Here is a 15,554-nt window from a genome sequence, read left to right as displayed (position 1 = left end):
TTAGGATTTCAACCCAGGTAGCCTAACTTCAGAAATCACATGCTTAATCACCTTGCCATTAACCTCTCAAAAGTCTCTTGACAAAAAACAACAGATACTCTGGTCAAATGGCAGCGTAGGCAGACATGGCTCACTTCTCACACAACCACATCAAAATTACAACTAAAATGTAGAACAACCATCACTCAGGACCATCAAAAATCGAGATGAATGGAAGTCTCACAACTACAGAATTAAAGAAACCACATCCATCCAGACTGAGCCAGCAAGCTGGTGCCGTATCTGACACTCCATCAACCTGGCTAACACTGTGTGACCCACCTAGGAGACCCCAGGAGACTCCGCTCCACCCAACTTACAGGACCATCCAGGCTGTTTTTCCATATGAACAGCTCATGCTTCACAACTTCCTAAATCCTATTAATCAAAAACTGGCCTCCGCGAGTCTGAGGCCCAGCACTAGCAGCAGCCATCCTAGATTCACAGCTTGGATGCTACTTGTGCTGGGATGGGAATCTCCAAGCCCAGCACAAGTAACAGCCATCCCAGATTGCTTTATAGCTCATGCAGAGTGGCCCCAGGCAGAACATAGGAGGGGGCTGACCTTGGCCTGCACCTCCAGGGAAACGCCAGGGCCAACACACCCAATGGACAGGTACAGACCATGTTGTAGCACCACCACCCCACCCCCCTACAGCTGATCCTTCACAGAGGGCAGAGGTTGGTAGTCATTGGTCACAGCCAATCTTTGCAGCTGACTGGTCTGGGTGAATCCCTCCCATTGACCTGCCAACAGCAATCGAGGCTCAACTACAAGAGGAGGGTGTACTCAGTCCACAGAAAAGGTGCAACCCCAAGTACCCAGCTTGGGTGATAGAAAAGTCTGTGCCACTGGACCCTACAGGACAACTACTGTATTATGCCCACTAACAAGACAGGGAGTCAAAGCAGCTCTACCTAATACACAGACACAAACACAGGGACGCTGCCAAATTGAGGAGACAAAGAAACATGGCCCAAATGAAAGAACAAATCAAAACTCAAGAAAAAGAACTAAACAAAATGGAGACAAGCAATCTATCAGATGTAGAGGTCAAAACACTGGTTATAAGGATGCTCAAGGAAATTAGTGAGGACCTCAACAGCATAAAAAACATCCAATCAGAAACAAAGGATACACTAATTGAAATAAAGAACAATTTATAGGGAAACAAAAATAGAGTGGATGAGCCAAGAATCAAATCAATGATTTTGAACATAAAGAAGCAAAAAACAACCATTCAGAACAATAAGAAGAAAAAAGAATCCAAAAGTATGAAGATGTATAAGCAGCCTCTAGGACAACTTCAAGAGGTCCAACATTCATATCATACATGTGTTCCAGAAGAAGAGAAAAAGCAAGAAATTGGAAGTCTATTTGAAAAAAATAATGAAAGAAAACTTCCCTAATTTGGTGAAGGAAATAGACATGCAAGTCCAGGAAGCACAGAGTCCCAAACAAGATGGATGTAAAGAGGCCCACTCCAAGACACATCATAAGTAAAAAGTCAAAGGTTAAAGATAAAGAGAGAATCTTAAAAGCAGCAAGAGAAAAGCAGCTAATTACCTACGGGAGAGCTCCCATGAGACTGTCAGCTGATTTCTCAAAAGAAATTTCACAGGCTCAAAGAAATTAGCAAGAAATATCCAAAGTCATGAAAAGCAGGGAGCTATAGCCAAGACTACTCTACCCAGCAAAGCTACCATTTAGAATTGAAGGGCAGATAAAGAGCTTCCCAGACAAGAAATAACTAAAGGAGTTCATTATTACCAAACCATTATTATATGAAATGTTAAAGGGAGTTTACTTAAGAAAAAGAAGATCAAAACTATGAACAATAAAATGGCAAAAAATACAAATCTATCCACAATTGAATCTAAAAAAGATACTAAGCAAACAAGAAGAATCATGGATACAGAGTGTTTTTATGGTTGCCAGATGAGAGGGAGGTGGGAGAATGGGCCAAAAGGTGAGGGGATTAAGAAGTACAAGTAGGTAGTTACAGAATAGCCATGAGGATGTAAAGTACAGTGTAGGAAATGGAGTAGCCAAAGAACTTATATACCTGACCCATGGACATGAGCCATGATTGGGGAATTGCCTAAGGGAGTGGGGGGTATCAGTTAGGAGGAGGGCAAAGGGGGAAAGGTCAGATAACTGTAATAGCATAATCAGTAAAATATAATTTTTAAAAAACCTTAAAAATGCAATGAGAAAAATGACATGTGACCTTTGCTGGAGCAACATTATAGAAAACCTATTTTGCCCTGACTGACATAGCTCACTTGGTTGAGTTTGGTCCTGCAAACAGAAAGATGTTGGTTCGAATCCCAGTCAGTGCACATGCCTGGGTTGCAGGCCTGGTCCTCATTGATCTCAGGCCTGGGGCACATGAGATCAATGTTTCTCTCCCTCTCTTTCTCCCTCTCCTCCCCTCTCTCTAAAATCTTAAAAAAAAAAACAAAAAAAAAACCTGTTTTTTTGCTTGACCCAATAATCATCTTTCCTTTTTTAACTATTTTTCATGTTTTACTTATTAACAGATTGTGAATCTCCTTAGTGACATTTCCGTATTTTTTAAATCAAAATGTTGCATTGTTTTACAGTGCCATTCATGAATTAGGTCCTTCCTTTCAAGCAGGTTTTAAGTTTCAATTGACAGTGATATAAATAGGTTATAATAACTAATTCTCCAGTCATACATTAAGGTAATAACAGAATTTGGAAAGTTAACACAATATTCTGTTCACAGAGTAAAAAACACTGGGCTACCAATTTTTTGTCTCATACGTTAGTATTAGCATTTTTGTTTTTTGTTTTTGTCCACTATTCCTTAAACAAAAATATTTACAAATTTTACACCTAGTCACTCAGCTCTTGCCCCCAATCCCTCTCGACCCCACCCGAACAACGTAAACATCGAAGCTTCTTTCTCCATTGATCTTGCACACTTTCGTGTGGCACTCAAGGCTCTTTATTTTGTACCGCAATGATATGCACACATATCCTGTCTCCCTCTTCTAACCCAGGTTCTTTAAGGATGAGGCCTGCAAATGATTAATGTTTACAGCCCTCACATTGTATAGTCTCAAATATGTTTCATTGAATGAAAGAGACAAATGATAATCAGTAAGAAAAACTGCTAATGCCATTACCCAATATATTGAACAAAGAAAGGTTTGTTGTAGAAGTTACTGCGTTCTCTAGTAAATATATTGGACTGGAAATCCTCACAGATGTTTGATCATCATCTAGAAATATTCTATTCCTGAAATTCTATTCCAGAGCTAAAGACCTAGACTTGGGGATCATCCATCTAATTTCAGCAATTTTCTACAGGGATGTTTATCTCTACTAATTGTTGTCAACATCCATCAGGATCCCTGAGAGGGCAGTTTCCCATCCAAAGGGGTTTGGGGTCCAAGTTTCAATCAGTAAGAGACAATGTCTTTAGGAAGCTAACGGACACATAAGCGACTGTACCCATTGGGAATGAAGCTGGGATGCAGACACACACACACAGAGTTATAAGAAATTAGATCATGTGATTATAGAGACTGACAAGTCTCAAGGTCTACAGTTGGCAAGCTGGATAACCAAGAGGATCAATGGTGTAGTTCTAGTCTGAACAGGTCAGGCTCAAGACCTAATAAGAGCTGATGTTTCAGTTTGAGTCAGGAAACTGAAGGAAGGAAAAAATCCATGTTCCAGTTCAAAGGCTTACAGACAGAAGGAGTTACTCATTGGCAGTAGGGTCAGTCTTTTTGTTCTATTCAGGCCTTCGACTGATTTGACAAGGCCCACCCATATTAGAGATGGCAATCTGCCTTTCCACAGTCTACTGACTCAAATAGTAATCTCCTTCAGAAACACCCTTACAAACAGACACTCCCATAACGTTTGACCAAATGTCTGAAAACCCCATGGCCCAGTCAAGTAGACACAAAGATTAACCATCACAGCCTCTCAACCAAGAAGAGCCATGGAGTTATATTACTAGAAGAGTCTAAACCAGTAGTTTTCAAATTCTGTATCTTGGAGTCTCAAGAATAAAGCACTGAACAAGAAAGAAGAGGTAACATATTAAAGACAACCAAGGACAAAACTTTGGGTGAATGCCTATGTTTAGAAGCTAGACAAAGGAAAAGGAGTCAAAGATCACAGGAGAAAAACTAGGAAGTATGTTTGGGCAACTGAAGAGAAGTTTCAAAAAAAGGATGTGGTTAATTGTTCATATGGAGCAAAAGGGGTGGATAGTGAATATGGTCAGAGACTGGCCATTAGTCTACCTGTTACCAGAAGTAAGTTTCTCTGCAATGTGATGGGAATAGAGGACAGTGAGAGACTGGAAAGGCCGTAAGTACAAATTCTCTTTTAAAGAGTAAAGGTAGAAAATACTTTAGGGAGACAGGCATAAGAAAAGAGATGAAAGAATTAAGTTCTGGAAAAGGGAAAGAATATCTCTTCCCTCAAACCAGAAAGGCAAATCTGAAATGGACTAGTGCATACAAAGGATGACCTTGACCTCAACATAAAAAAAGAAAGAAGAAAAGGTAATGAGGACATCTACTAAAGGAAAGGTGGAAAGGATAGATGAGGGGTCTACGAAAAGCAGTGAAGATTTGAAATGATTCACAAAATCTTATCAGTATATACTCTGTAAAGCAATCATAAGAATATGGGAAAGCTTTACACCTACACAAGTCCAAGTTTAAGTTTCATGCCACGTTACCCAGAAATTAGATGGAACACAACACCAAGTTTTCAGTTAATATTCTATAAGCATTAAATACATCTATCAGTTACTATTAAGAACAAAGTTGGTTACTTCCTTACCTGATTTTTTTTTAATTTTACAAAAAGACTTCAGTAACCTGTTCAAACAATATACTGTTCAGCCAGACAATGAAAACACATTTTGTTCATTTCCTTCATCTTTAAAATTAATAGACATTCTGTCAATGGGGATATAAATGTTTCTAACATTAATATAATTAACTTTTAGAAAGAGTAAATATCCATAGAACTTTGCAAAACCACTTCTATGAAAATAATTCAATTCATTACTGAAATGTTTGAAATCTGCTCAAAGTATCTAGATATATAGCTATTAACTCAAATTCTCATTTCAATTTAAATTGCCAGAAGACACAGTTTTAAGTAGTGTTCCTTTTCCTGGTTTTGCTCACAAAACATTTGAACTAAAGTATGTAGACTATTATTAACAAAAATGAGACACTAGAAGAAACAGGAAGTAAGTTTGCTGAGTGTGCAGAAAAATACCCTTCTGAGTTTTTACCATAAAGCATAAAATTCTTACAGAAAATGAATACTTAAGTACATATAGTAATTAAAAACAACAGACATTGCAATCTTATTTCTCAACAAAAATATAAACTTCGGGGAAAAGCTTTCAAATAGAGATGAATGGTATGTGAAAAATTAAAAGCTCCATCTAATGTTGGTGCCACGAACTTCCAATAAATACTACTAGTGTTGTTTACCTTCCCCCTTTTGGCCTAAATGAAACCAAACTTTATCTTCTTGTACACAAAGAAAATGATGAAATTTTGTGTTAATAAAAGGGCTTAGAACTTTCTTTGAATATAAAAATCCTTTTACAGTATTTGTAACAAGTGCACACCAAACCTCTAACTGAAGACCTTCAATAATTATGCACTGACAACCAACAGGCTATTTTTATAAATTCCTTTGTTGACATTTAACCGTAATACTTGCCTCCCTGAATTTTCTTTCTCCTTGTTCTATTTTTTGGGACAATGAATTTTAAGATTAAGTTACTAAATAATATATATAAATGCATCTCTATCCTAAATAAATACATATCTAATAATAATACAATAAATACATGTCTATCCACAACTGAATCTATAAGGAAACTAAGCAAAGAAGAACAGAGACAGAATCATGGATACGGAGAGCGTTTTGATGGTTGCCAAATGGGAGGGGTGTGTGGGGAATGGGTGAGGGGGTGAGGGGATTAGCCGTGGGGAAGTGAAGTACAGTATAGGAAATGGAGTAGCCAGAGAACTTACACGCATGACCCCTGGACATGAACAATTCTACTCCTAGGAATATCCTACCCCCACTTTTTTTTTTTTTAATGATTCTTGACTTAGAATTTCCACTTCTCCCTTCAAATACTTCTGGAAATGATTATTTTATAAAAACCAAACCAAATCCACAAGAAGACATGGACTATGAAGAAAAAATAATCTGACATTATATTTGTGATTCGATTTAAAATGTGTAATTAACTTGTGGTTTCTTTTTTAATTGAAAGATGTCCAGAGATTATGTACGAAATTTGTAAATAGTATTAAAAAGCTTAAGAGAATTTAATAACATGTTTCTTTGTGTGAGCTGTAGACAAAATACATTTGGGAACAGTAACAATGGTTAAGATTTTTCTGATCATGTCATCAAAAATATCCTCATCTTTTCTTTTGAGCCTTCTTAATACCTGCTTATTTCATCCCTGATATCCAAAATGGCTTTTTAAACAATTCAACATAAACCCATCTAAATCGTGAGACATTTACTTCTTCCCTAAATGCTAACTGATTCCCAATGCTTAAAGAGAAGCTAGGCACTGAACGATGTAGCTCACATTAAGGTGAAAATAGGCTTAACATTCCCAGGATCCACAGATGTTATAAAAGCATAACACAAATCTACAACTAGGTATACTATATTTGGAAAGGAAAAATCTACACCTTGCTGCCTCTCTTCTGAGAGCCACCTTTAACTAAATTTCCAGATAGGAAGACTATGTGAAATCAACAACACTATCATATAGACTACAGAGTTCCATTCCTCACTTTTATCAATACAGGTGATTAAAGAGAATCATTTGAATGGCTTTCTCTTGTCTCTCTGGGGTTATCCTCCCGTCCTTCCATTCATTCACAGTTAAAAACAACAAAACAATATAATGAGGAACACTAAAAATAAAAAATAAAATGAGAATTTTTATAATGGTGTAAAAACCCCATAATTCCTTGTTTGCCTTGAAAAAATAAGAGATAAAGAAGAAAAAAAGTAGGACCAGATATAAGATGACATGGAGAGACAGATAAAAATTATTTAAAAATTGCCTATCAGTGATAGCCAGATCCTTTAATTAGAGGTTTTTTGAATTTATAATCCTTGAAAAGATAACATTAATAGCAAGCAATTTTTCAAATGGCCTAAACACATTTAATCCTTTACCATACATTCTAAGAGGTACAGTACACTTAAGAACAAAGGAAATAAGAGTCAGAATAAAAAAATATTTGTATCTAATAAATTATGCCACAAAAATCAATTCTGTGTTACTACTAAGTTTAAGAAGTCAGTTTAAAAAAAGACAACTGTACCTGAGATATTTGGCCCTGGACTTTTGTAAGCTGAGTTGTTCGAATATTTAAAGACTGGCTTCTTGTTACCATTGCCCCAGAAAGAGATTTTCCATTCACTTTTCTTTCAAGGTGACAACTTGCTGGTGCTCTCTCTTCAAGAAGAACAGCATCCCAAGGATCCTCTACTAGCAAACCTGGAACGGTTTTCTCTTCTTCACGCTCTAAAACCTCTACATTGTCCACCCTAGGCTTACTCAGAGGATCCAAGTCTAGCCAGTCAAATTTACTGATATCTTCAGACTTTGGAGATACCTGTAGATTGCTCATTGTAGCTTTCGAATTCGTTATCTCCAAATCAGTCCTTGCTTTTCCATTTTTTAAAAATGCTGATGTACTAGCTATTTTGTCAAACAGCTTTGCCATGTCAGGACTGACTACTGGAGGATAGATAGGTAAGCTTCCTTGTGGATGAAACGGTGTGGCAGGTGTCAAAGGATATGAAAAATATGGAGACTGTCCTGGAAGACTTAAATATATAGGTTCTGTGGATGGAAAGGTAGTCATTCTTGGATTAAAGCCATTTTGGAATGTAGTCTGTTTACTACTGTAAGTTGACTGATAAATAGAAGGTAAAGTGTAAGTGGAAGGCCCAGACAAACCAGTTGGCCACTGTCCTCGCTGAACAGTAGGTCTAAGACACAGCTGTGCCGAAAACGAAGGGCTCAGAACAGGAGTAACTGGCAACACAGGTGTTTTCCTTGGCTCGAAACTGTCATCTAGCAACAGTTTCTCCAGTTCAGCCTGGGTGAGCTTTTCCACATCAATATCTACTGCTCTTTTTTGGGTATCTGATTCAGGAAACACCATGAGATCATAATCCTGCTTGTTATAAACTTGTGTTTTTTGCCTGGTGGTGTTTGACAACTCAAAGCCTCGCTGATCATCAGTTACTCGTTTATCTTTTTGCAGCTTTGCTAAAGCCTCTGCTTCCATCTGTAACGCTTCTTCTTTGTCCACATCTTTTGTTCTTGTTGGTTCCAGATGTGAAGATGAACACTGCTTAAATCCATTGTTGCTGGATATCTGAGCCATGTCCATAAAAGACCGACCTTCCTCTAATCTATTTTTTTCTTGTAGTTCCCAACAGCAAGACCTATGCACAAAAATAAACACTCAATTAGATTTTTTTAAACACAAATTTTGTTTTTAACCTACCTCATATATTTTTAGTTAGGATTCAAAGTCACTTACAAACACACTACCAAATAAAATAAAATGAACATTTGGGGGAAATCGGGGTGAAGGGGAACACTTTTAAAATGCCTCACACACTCAGGTTAAGGAAGATGTTTAGACATACATGACATCCTATTCCCTGCCCTACCAGGAAAGCTAGAACAGTAAATGAACTCAACAAGCTTTCACTTCAGCTGTCACACTGTCTACTGTAACCAGTGGCCTTCTGCCAGAATTCTTGGCATAAAATGGCTTAAATAACTAGTCACTATTTCCAAGAGTTCCAACTGGGTTTACTGTTATGCAAATAGCAAGTCAAAAAGAAAGGGTTTCTATCTTTTGCTATTTGTTAAAATGCTCATTTTATATACCCTCTACTCTCAAACCTACTGTAGTTGTTGAATGAATGCGTCAACGGCTAGAGAACTTAAAACACAATTCCTTTAACAAAGATGTTCAAATTCTAAAACAAAAATAAACACACTTAAAGAGCTCATTTATTAATAATTCAATTAAAATGGAAAAAACCACATGGTTGAGTTTAATATAAACAAGCGGTGAGAGAAAATATTACCTTGAAAACTAGAAGGAAGATGGCAACAAAAAACTAAAAATGTAAGACAGGTACTCCATCTGTGCTAAAAGGAAAAACTGCAGTAGAAAAGACAATATTCTCCTATCTCTACTGATTCATGGAGGGGGAAAAACCTCATTTGACAAAAGAAACCAAGCAGTTTGGGGTTAGGCACTGTACAAATTTGTCAAAAAGACAAAATGGAACACTGCCCAGGTGTTGGGTGAGATTAGGTTAGAGCAGCACTGTTCAATAGAATAGAAGGCATGCCACATATGAAATTAAAAATTTCTTGCCCTGACTGGTATGGCTCAGTGGATTGAGCCCTGGCCTGAGAACTGAAAGTCACCAGTTCAGCTCCTGGTCAAGGCACATGCCAGGGTAGTGGGCCAGGGTCCCAGTTGGGGGTGTGTAAGAGGCAACCAATCAGTTTCTCTCCCTCTCATTCTCCCTCCCTTCCCCCCTTTCTAAAAGTAAACAAATAAAATCTTTAAAAATATTTTTCCCTCTGGCTCGTGTGGCTCAGTGGGTTGAGTGCTGGCCTGTGAACCAAAAGGTCACCAGTTCAATTCTCAGTCAGGCCACATGCCTGCGTCCTGGGCCTGGTCCCCAGTTAGGGGGGAGGGGCAGCACAAGAGAGGCAACCACATATTGATGTTTCTCTCCCTCCTTTACCCTCTCTAAAAATAAATAAATAAAATCTTTAAAACTAATTAAAAAATAAAATAAAAACTAAAAGTAATAATTTTTGTTTGGCAAAGCACCACTGAATTTACTCATTTCTTCAATAAATATTCATTGGGTGTATACACTATAAGCCAGACACAGTTCTAGGTGCTGAAAAGTAAAATAAAAATAACCAGTAAAAATATCAACAAAAAAACAATAAACAGGGAAAAAATATTTGCTACTCAGATCAGAGTAAGAACTAATTTACAAACACATAACAAGGAGCTCATACAGAAAAACAACCATATAGGAAAAGGGATAACAATTATGAATAAGCAGTTCCCAATAAAGTAAAAATGTTTATTTTACTCTTACTCATATTGAGGCAATAGCAATTTAAAAGTTATACTAAAACTAATTAGATACCAAATTGATAACAAGCTCACAGAGAAAGGGAAAAATAGTCATCATACCAACAAATATTAGATACATAAAACAGTAAAGAAATATTTAAAGTAATATTTAATGATGCTAGGAAAGTGGAAAGGTTAAAAAATTAATGAACTAAGAATCCATCTTATGAATTAGCAATAACAGCAAAAGAAAAGTAGGAGGGAATGAAGACCAGAGAAGAAATTAGTTATAGGAAATATACAACAGAGAAGATCGACAAAGGCAAAAGTTGGCTCTTTTGAAAACACTAGTACGATATGGGGTGATGCTGATCAAGGAAAAATACAGGGGAATAAAAAATATCAAGAGCAAAAAAGGGACATCCAACCCATGCAGCAGACATTAAAAAGATAATAAGGATATTATTATTAAGTTTAAGCAAATAAAATTTTAAATGTAGACAAATTCCTAGAAGATAGTAACTTACTCAAATAGAAACATGAAGTTGAATAATCTTATAAGCAATAAAGAAACTGAATTAGTAGTCAAAAGTAGTTTCCTTAAAGAAAACTGCAGGGCAATACGGCTTCACTGCCGTCCTATAAGGAAGAAACAATCTTTCACAAGCCCTTCCAGAGAATAAACAGGAAGGTACGTTCCGCAAATCTTTTATGAAACTACTGTAACCTTGCTAACAAAACCAGGCAAGGGTGAAAAAAGAAAATAACAAACCAATCTTACTCATAAACACAAACACAGAAAATCCTAAACAAAACTCAGCTGTAAATACAAAATGCAATTTACCACATCAATAATTAAAGAATTAAAACAGAAAAGGCATATGTTCATCTCAATACATAGCCTCAGTCAACTATGAACAGAAGGGAATTTCCTTATTTGACAAACGGTATCACAAATATACTCCGCAGTAAAACTTTGACAACTTTCCTTTTGACCATAAACAAAAACCAGGATGCCCACTGCGACTTCTATGCAACATCTTATAGAATCCTAGATGCCCAGAAAGGCAACAAAAAGAAACCAACAGTAGGATAAAATATTAAGAAACAAGATAGTACTAGATAAAGTAAAAAATCCAAAGAATATCCATATAATAGAATTACATACCAGAGTTTAGCGAGGTTATTGAATACGATACTAATATATCATATTCAGACACCAACCTCACAAAAGAGAAATACAATGGCCAAAAAGTATATGAAAAAAGGCTCAATCTTACAGTTATCAAGGAAATGCATATTAAAACCATAGTGAGATACCACTACACGTACAACACTGGGAAAAATTTAAAACTTCACAACACTGATAGCAAGGATGTGAAACAATGGGAAAACACACTCACTGCTGAGATGAATGTGGATAAGTATCACGGTCTGTTTCTAGTTACAACTCTGCTGACACCAAATGTGGCGGGCCGGGGGGCAGGTTTCCACTCCAACATCCAGTTCTTCAACTCTCCAGATACCAACTAAGTGTCCTACAGTTCAAGTTCATTCTGACGGGTTCAGTCCCCTAAGACTGACCTCACTTCAGATGCCAGTTGCAGGTATTGGGTCCTCAGGTTACCCACACTTCTGTCCAACTTGGGTACTAATCGAGGGTTCCCACAATCCCTACTCAGGTTTGATAATTTGCTAAATACTTCACAGGCAATCAGCTTACTTATTATTACCAGTTTATTACAGAAGACACAATTCAAGAACAGCCAATGGAAGAGATGCACAGGGCAAGGCTGGGGCGGGGGGGGGGGGGGGGGGGGGGGGAGGGGGCGGTAGAATGCGTGGAGGTCCCATGCCTCTCTGGAGGCACCACCCTCCCAGCACCTCAGTGTGTTCACTAACCTGGAAGCTCCCAAACCCTGACATTAAGGAGTTTTTATGGAGCTTTCTTTACACAGGCATGGTTGATTAAATCATTGACCAATTAGCTAAATTTCCACCTCCTCTCTCCTCCCTAGAGGTCACCGGGCAGGGTTAAAAGTTCTAACCCTCTAACAAAACCTTGATCTCTCTGGTGACCAGTCCCCATCCGGAAACTATTATCTAAGGGTCCAGGACAATAGTCACCTCATTAGTGTACAAAAGACTCTCTTATCATGCTGGTGATTCCCAGGGTTTTAAAAGTTGCATTAGAGGAACAGGGGACTAAGGTCAATTTTTTTAAAATTATATCACAGTTCACTTAATGAAATTCTGTACAGCAATGCCAAAGAGATAACTAAAGTTATATTTTAAAAATGGATAAAACTTTGAAACAATGTTAAGCAAATGAGAGACAAAAATATATATGATTCCCTTTGTATAAACATTAAAAAACTATATTGCTTAAGAATGCTTGTATAGTAGTAAAACTGAAGGAAAGGAAAGGATCACCAAAAGTTACTATAATGGTTACTTCATAGAGGGAGGGACAGAGGTATTTATGACCAGGGAGAAGTATCCTGGGGACTTCTGGAATATCAGCAATGTTCTAGTTCCTGACTTAGCAACTGGTTATACAAGTGTTTATCTGACAAGAATGTGTTCAATAATCATGTATGCTTTATGCACTTTTCTGTGTGTTATTTCACAATAAAAAAATACTCCCCACATATTTTAAACACATTCTCATACCTATATTATGATATGTGAAAAATTAAAAAAAACCCTGCATTGTAAATAGCACGTGGGGTTTCTTTACCTACATATGGCAGATCACGTAAACACAAACTTAGCTTTTTACTGATACTATAAAAAAATACAAATCAGAGCTGTACTGTCGCTTTTCATTTGTCAATCTATAGGCTAAACTAAGGACACCACCCTTATTCATTAAGAGATGGGGGTGGGGGGGAGGGAGGGGGTGGTGTAAGTAAGACTGCAAAAGCCCTGGCCAGGTGGCTCATTAGGTTACAATGCCATCCTGATACGCCAAGGTTGCAAGTTCAATCCCCAGGCAGGGCATGTACAAGAAACAACCAATGAATGCATAAATAAGTGGAACAACAAATTGATGATATTCTCTCTCTCTCTCTCTCTCTCTCTCTCACGAAATCGATAAAAATATTTAAAATAGAATAAAAAAGAATACAAAAGAAAACTATAAAATATGTTTTCTCAACATTTCACCATCTGTGAATCGTTTAATAGGCATTGCACAAAACATGATCAATTTAATATTCACTGAATTTTCAAACACAAGTAAAACATTTTTAAATGAGTAGTAAGATATTCCTATCAGTAAGAGATGACTGTACACTCCACCATCCTACATAAATCCAGTAAATTTTACTTCTTACTTGAATTAAATTAGAAAACACTAATTCAAATACAGCTTGTCAGCAAGGCAGCAATGTTTGGTGGTGGCTACCACACAGTTATGGATGTGCACATAAAATCTTACAGGGCCTACCTTAAAATATTTCTGAATCTGCACGCTTCTTCATTATATCCCTGCTACCATTCTAAACCGACCACCCATGATGTCTTGCCCGGATTGCTGAAATAGCCTGCTAGTCTGTCTCTGCCATCACTCTACCTCCCACCGTCAGACTATTCTCGACACAGTGGCCAGAGTAATTCTGAAAAACCTAAATCTTCTTAGGCCTTTGCTGAGAACTTTCAACAGCTCCTATTTTGCTCAGAGAAAAGGCAAAACCTTGACAATAAGCCCACCGGGCACTCTAATGTCTGGTCCTCCTATGACCTCCCTCCTGTCAACTCTCCTCTCTGCTACTGTCACATGGGCCTCCTGACTTCTCAAGTACATCATGCTCTTCTATTCCCTGTGACTGGACTGATCTTCCGGAGGAGAGCTGCGTGGCTCACTCTCCAGCCTTTGAGTTTTCAGTGAGAAGGTGACTTTTGAGTCAAGTCCTCACTACCAACCTAGTTAAAACCGTAACTGTCTCTAACTCCATTGCCTATGCACTTTATTTTCTCCGTAGCATTTAGCACTATCCAGTATACTGTACATTTTACTTACTTATTTTATTGTCTATTGTTCCCCTTTAGGCTATAAATTTTATGAACCTGGACTTATCTGTTGGGTTCACTCCTATATTCCCAGCACCTAGAACATCCTGAAACAAGCAAGCTTTTCATTCAGATGTGTGTTAAATAAATGAAATTAAGTCTAATATGGGCCAGATTAGGAAGCAATTCTTCACTGTAGAGCAGGGGTGTCAAACTCATTTTCACTAGGGGCCGCATCAGCCTTGCTGTTAGCTTCAAAGGGCCGAATGTAATTTCAACTCCTTAACTGTTAAGGAGTAGTTACATTCATACAGTCCTAAAATTATTTTGGCCCTTTGAAGGCAACCGCGAGGCTGATGTGGCCCCTGGTGAAAATGAGCATGACTCCCCTGCTGCAGTGTCTTCAGTAATCTGTAAAACAAAGATATCATATTTAAAATGAATATTTTAACCTAAGAGATACAATATTTTTAATCCACTCTTGTTGCATTCATTTTCATTTAAAGTATTTGGAAGTCATCTCAACTGTGTCAAATAATAAGCCATTAATTTCTTTCTCTGAAAGAAGAAAACTATGTGTATACATTCTCAGAACTGTTTTTCAGAGCCACATAGTCCTTTTTGGTCAGACCAAAACACTATTTTGAAGTACAAGTACATGTAGGAAATACAGTTCAGCCTGGTGGTTGACGAGAAATACTGGACCTTGGGCTCAACAGACCAGTTTAGCTAGAGATGAATATTAGATGTTATCCATGTAATAGTGAAGACCTGAAACCATGAGAGTAGTTGATGCTGCCTTGGGCGAATGTTAGGACAAAGAAGGGAAAGAGACAAGGAAGAAATCATGAGGGCCACTAAAACTGAAGGGAACAGAAGGTCAGAAGATAATCACTGGTAGGTATGAAGGCTGGTATTAGAGAAATGAGGGAACAAGGCATCCTAAGAAGAAAGTAATCAGTATTATCAGAAACTACAGGGAGGTGACAGAATAAGGACGGGAAAATACTCGAGATCTAAGAGCTCATTTGTGATTACTTTTAAAAGAGCTTTATTGAGATATAATTCACTTATAAAATTCACCCAGTTAAAGCATACAATTCAGTTGTTTTAAGTATATTCAGAGCTGTGCGATCACCACGACCAAATTTCAAAACGTTTCTATCATCCCCAAAGAAACCCTTCGTCCATCAGTAGTCACTCCTCACCTCCCCTCCCCCACAGGCCCTCATTAGTAATTTTCAAAGAAGGGAATTTACACAAGTGTGAGAAACTGAAAAAGGAAGGAATTGCAAAGAACAAGA

The 15,554-nt window shown here is 37.6% G+C and overlaps 1 protein-coding gene across 1 annotated transcript in view; it reads right to left on the bottom strand.

Moving 5' to 3' along the window:
- Window positions 1-15,554, bottom strand: part of PIK3C2A (phosphatidylinositol-4-phosphate 3-kinase catalytic subunit type 2 alpha) — a 78,954-nt gene that overhangs the window by 56,220 nt on the left and 7,180 nt on the right. Inside the window, exon 2 of the mRNA XM_024558680.3 lies at window positions 7,423-8,557. Within this exon, the coding sequence (XP_024414448.2) occupies window positions 7,423-8,502 (1,080 nt within the window). The 5' untranslated portion in view covers window positions 8,503-8,557. The remainder of the gene's footprint in view (window positions 1-7,422; window positions 8,558-15,554) is intronic.

This window comes from Desmodus rotundus, chromosome 5 (assembly GCF_022682495.2).
Source record: "Desmodus rotundus isolate HL8 chromosome 5, HLdesRot8A.1, whole genome shotgun sequence".
NCBI classification, from domain to species: domain Eukaryota; kingdom Metazoa; phylum Chordata; class Mammalia; order Chiroptera; family Phyllostomidae; genus Desmodus; species Desmodus rotundus.
The sequence above is the reverse complement of the archived record's forward strand: the minus strand, read 5'-3'. Positions and strand labels throughout refer to the sequence as shown.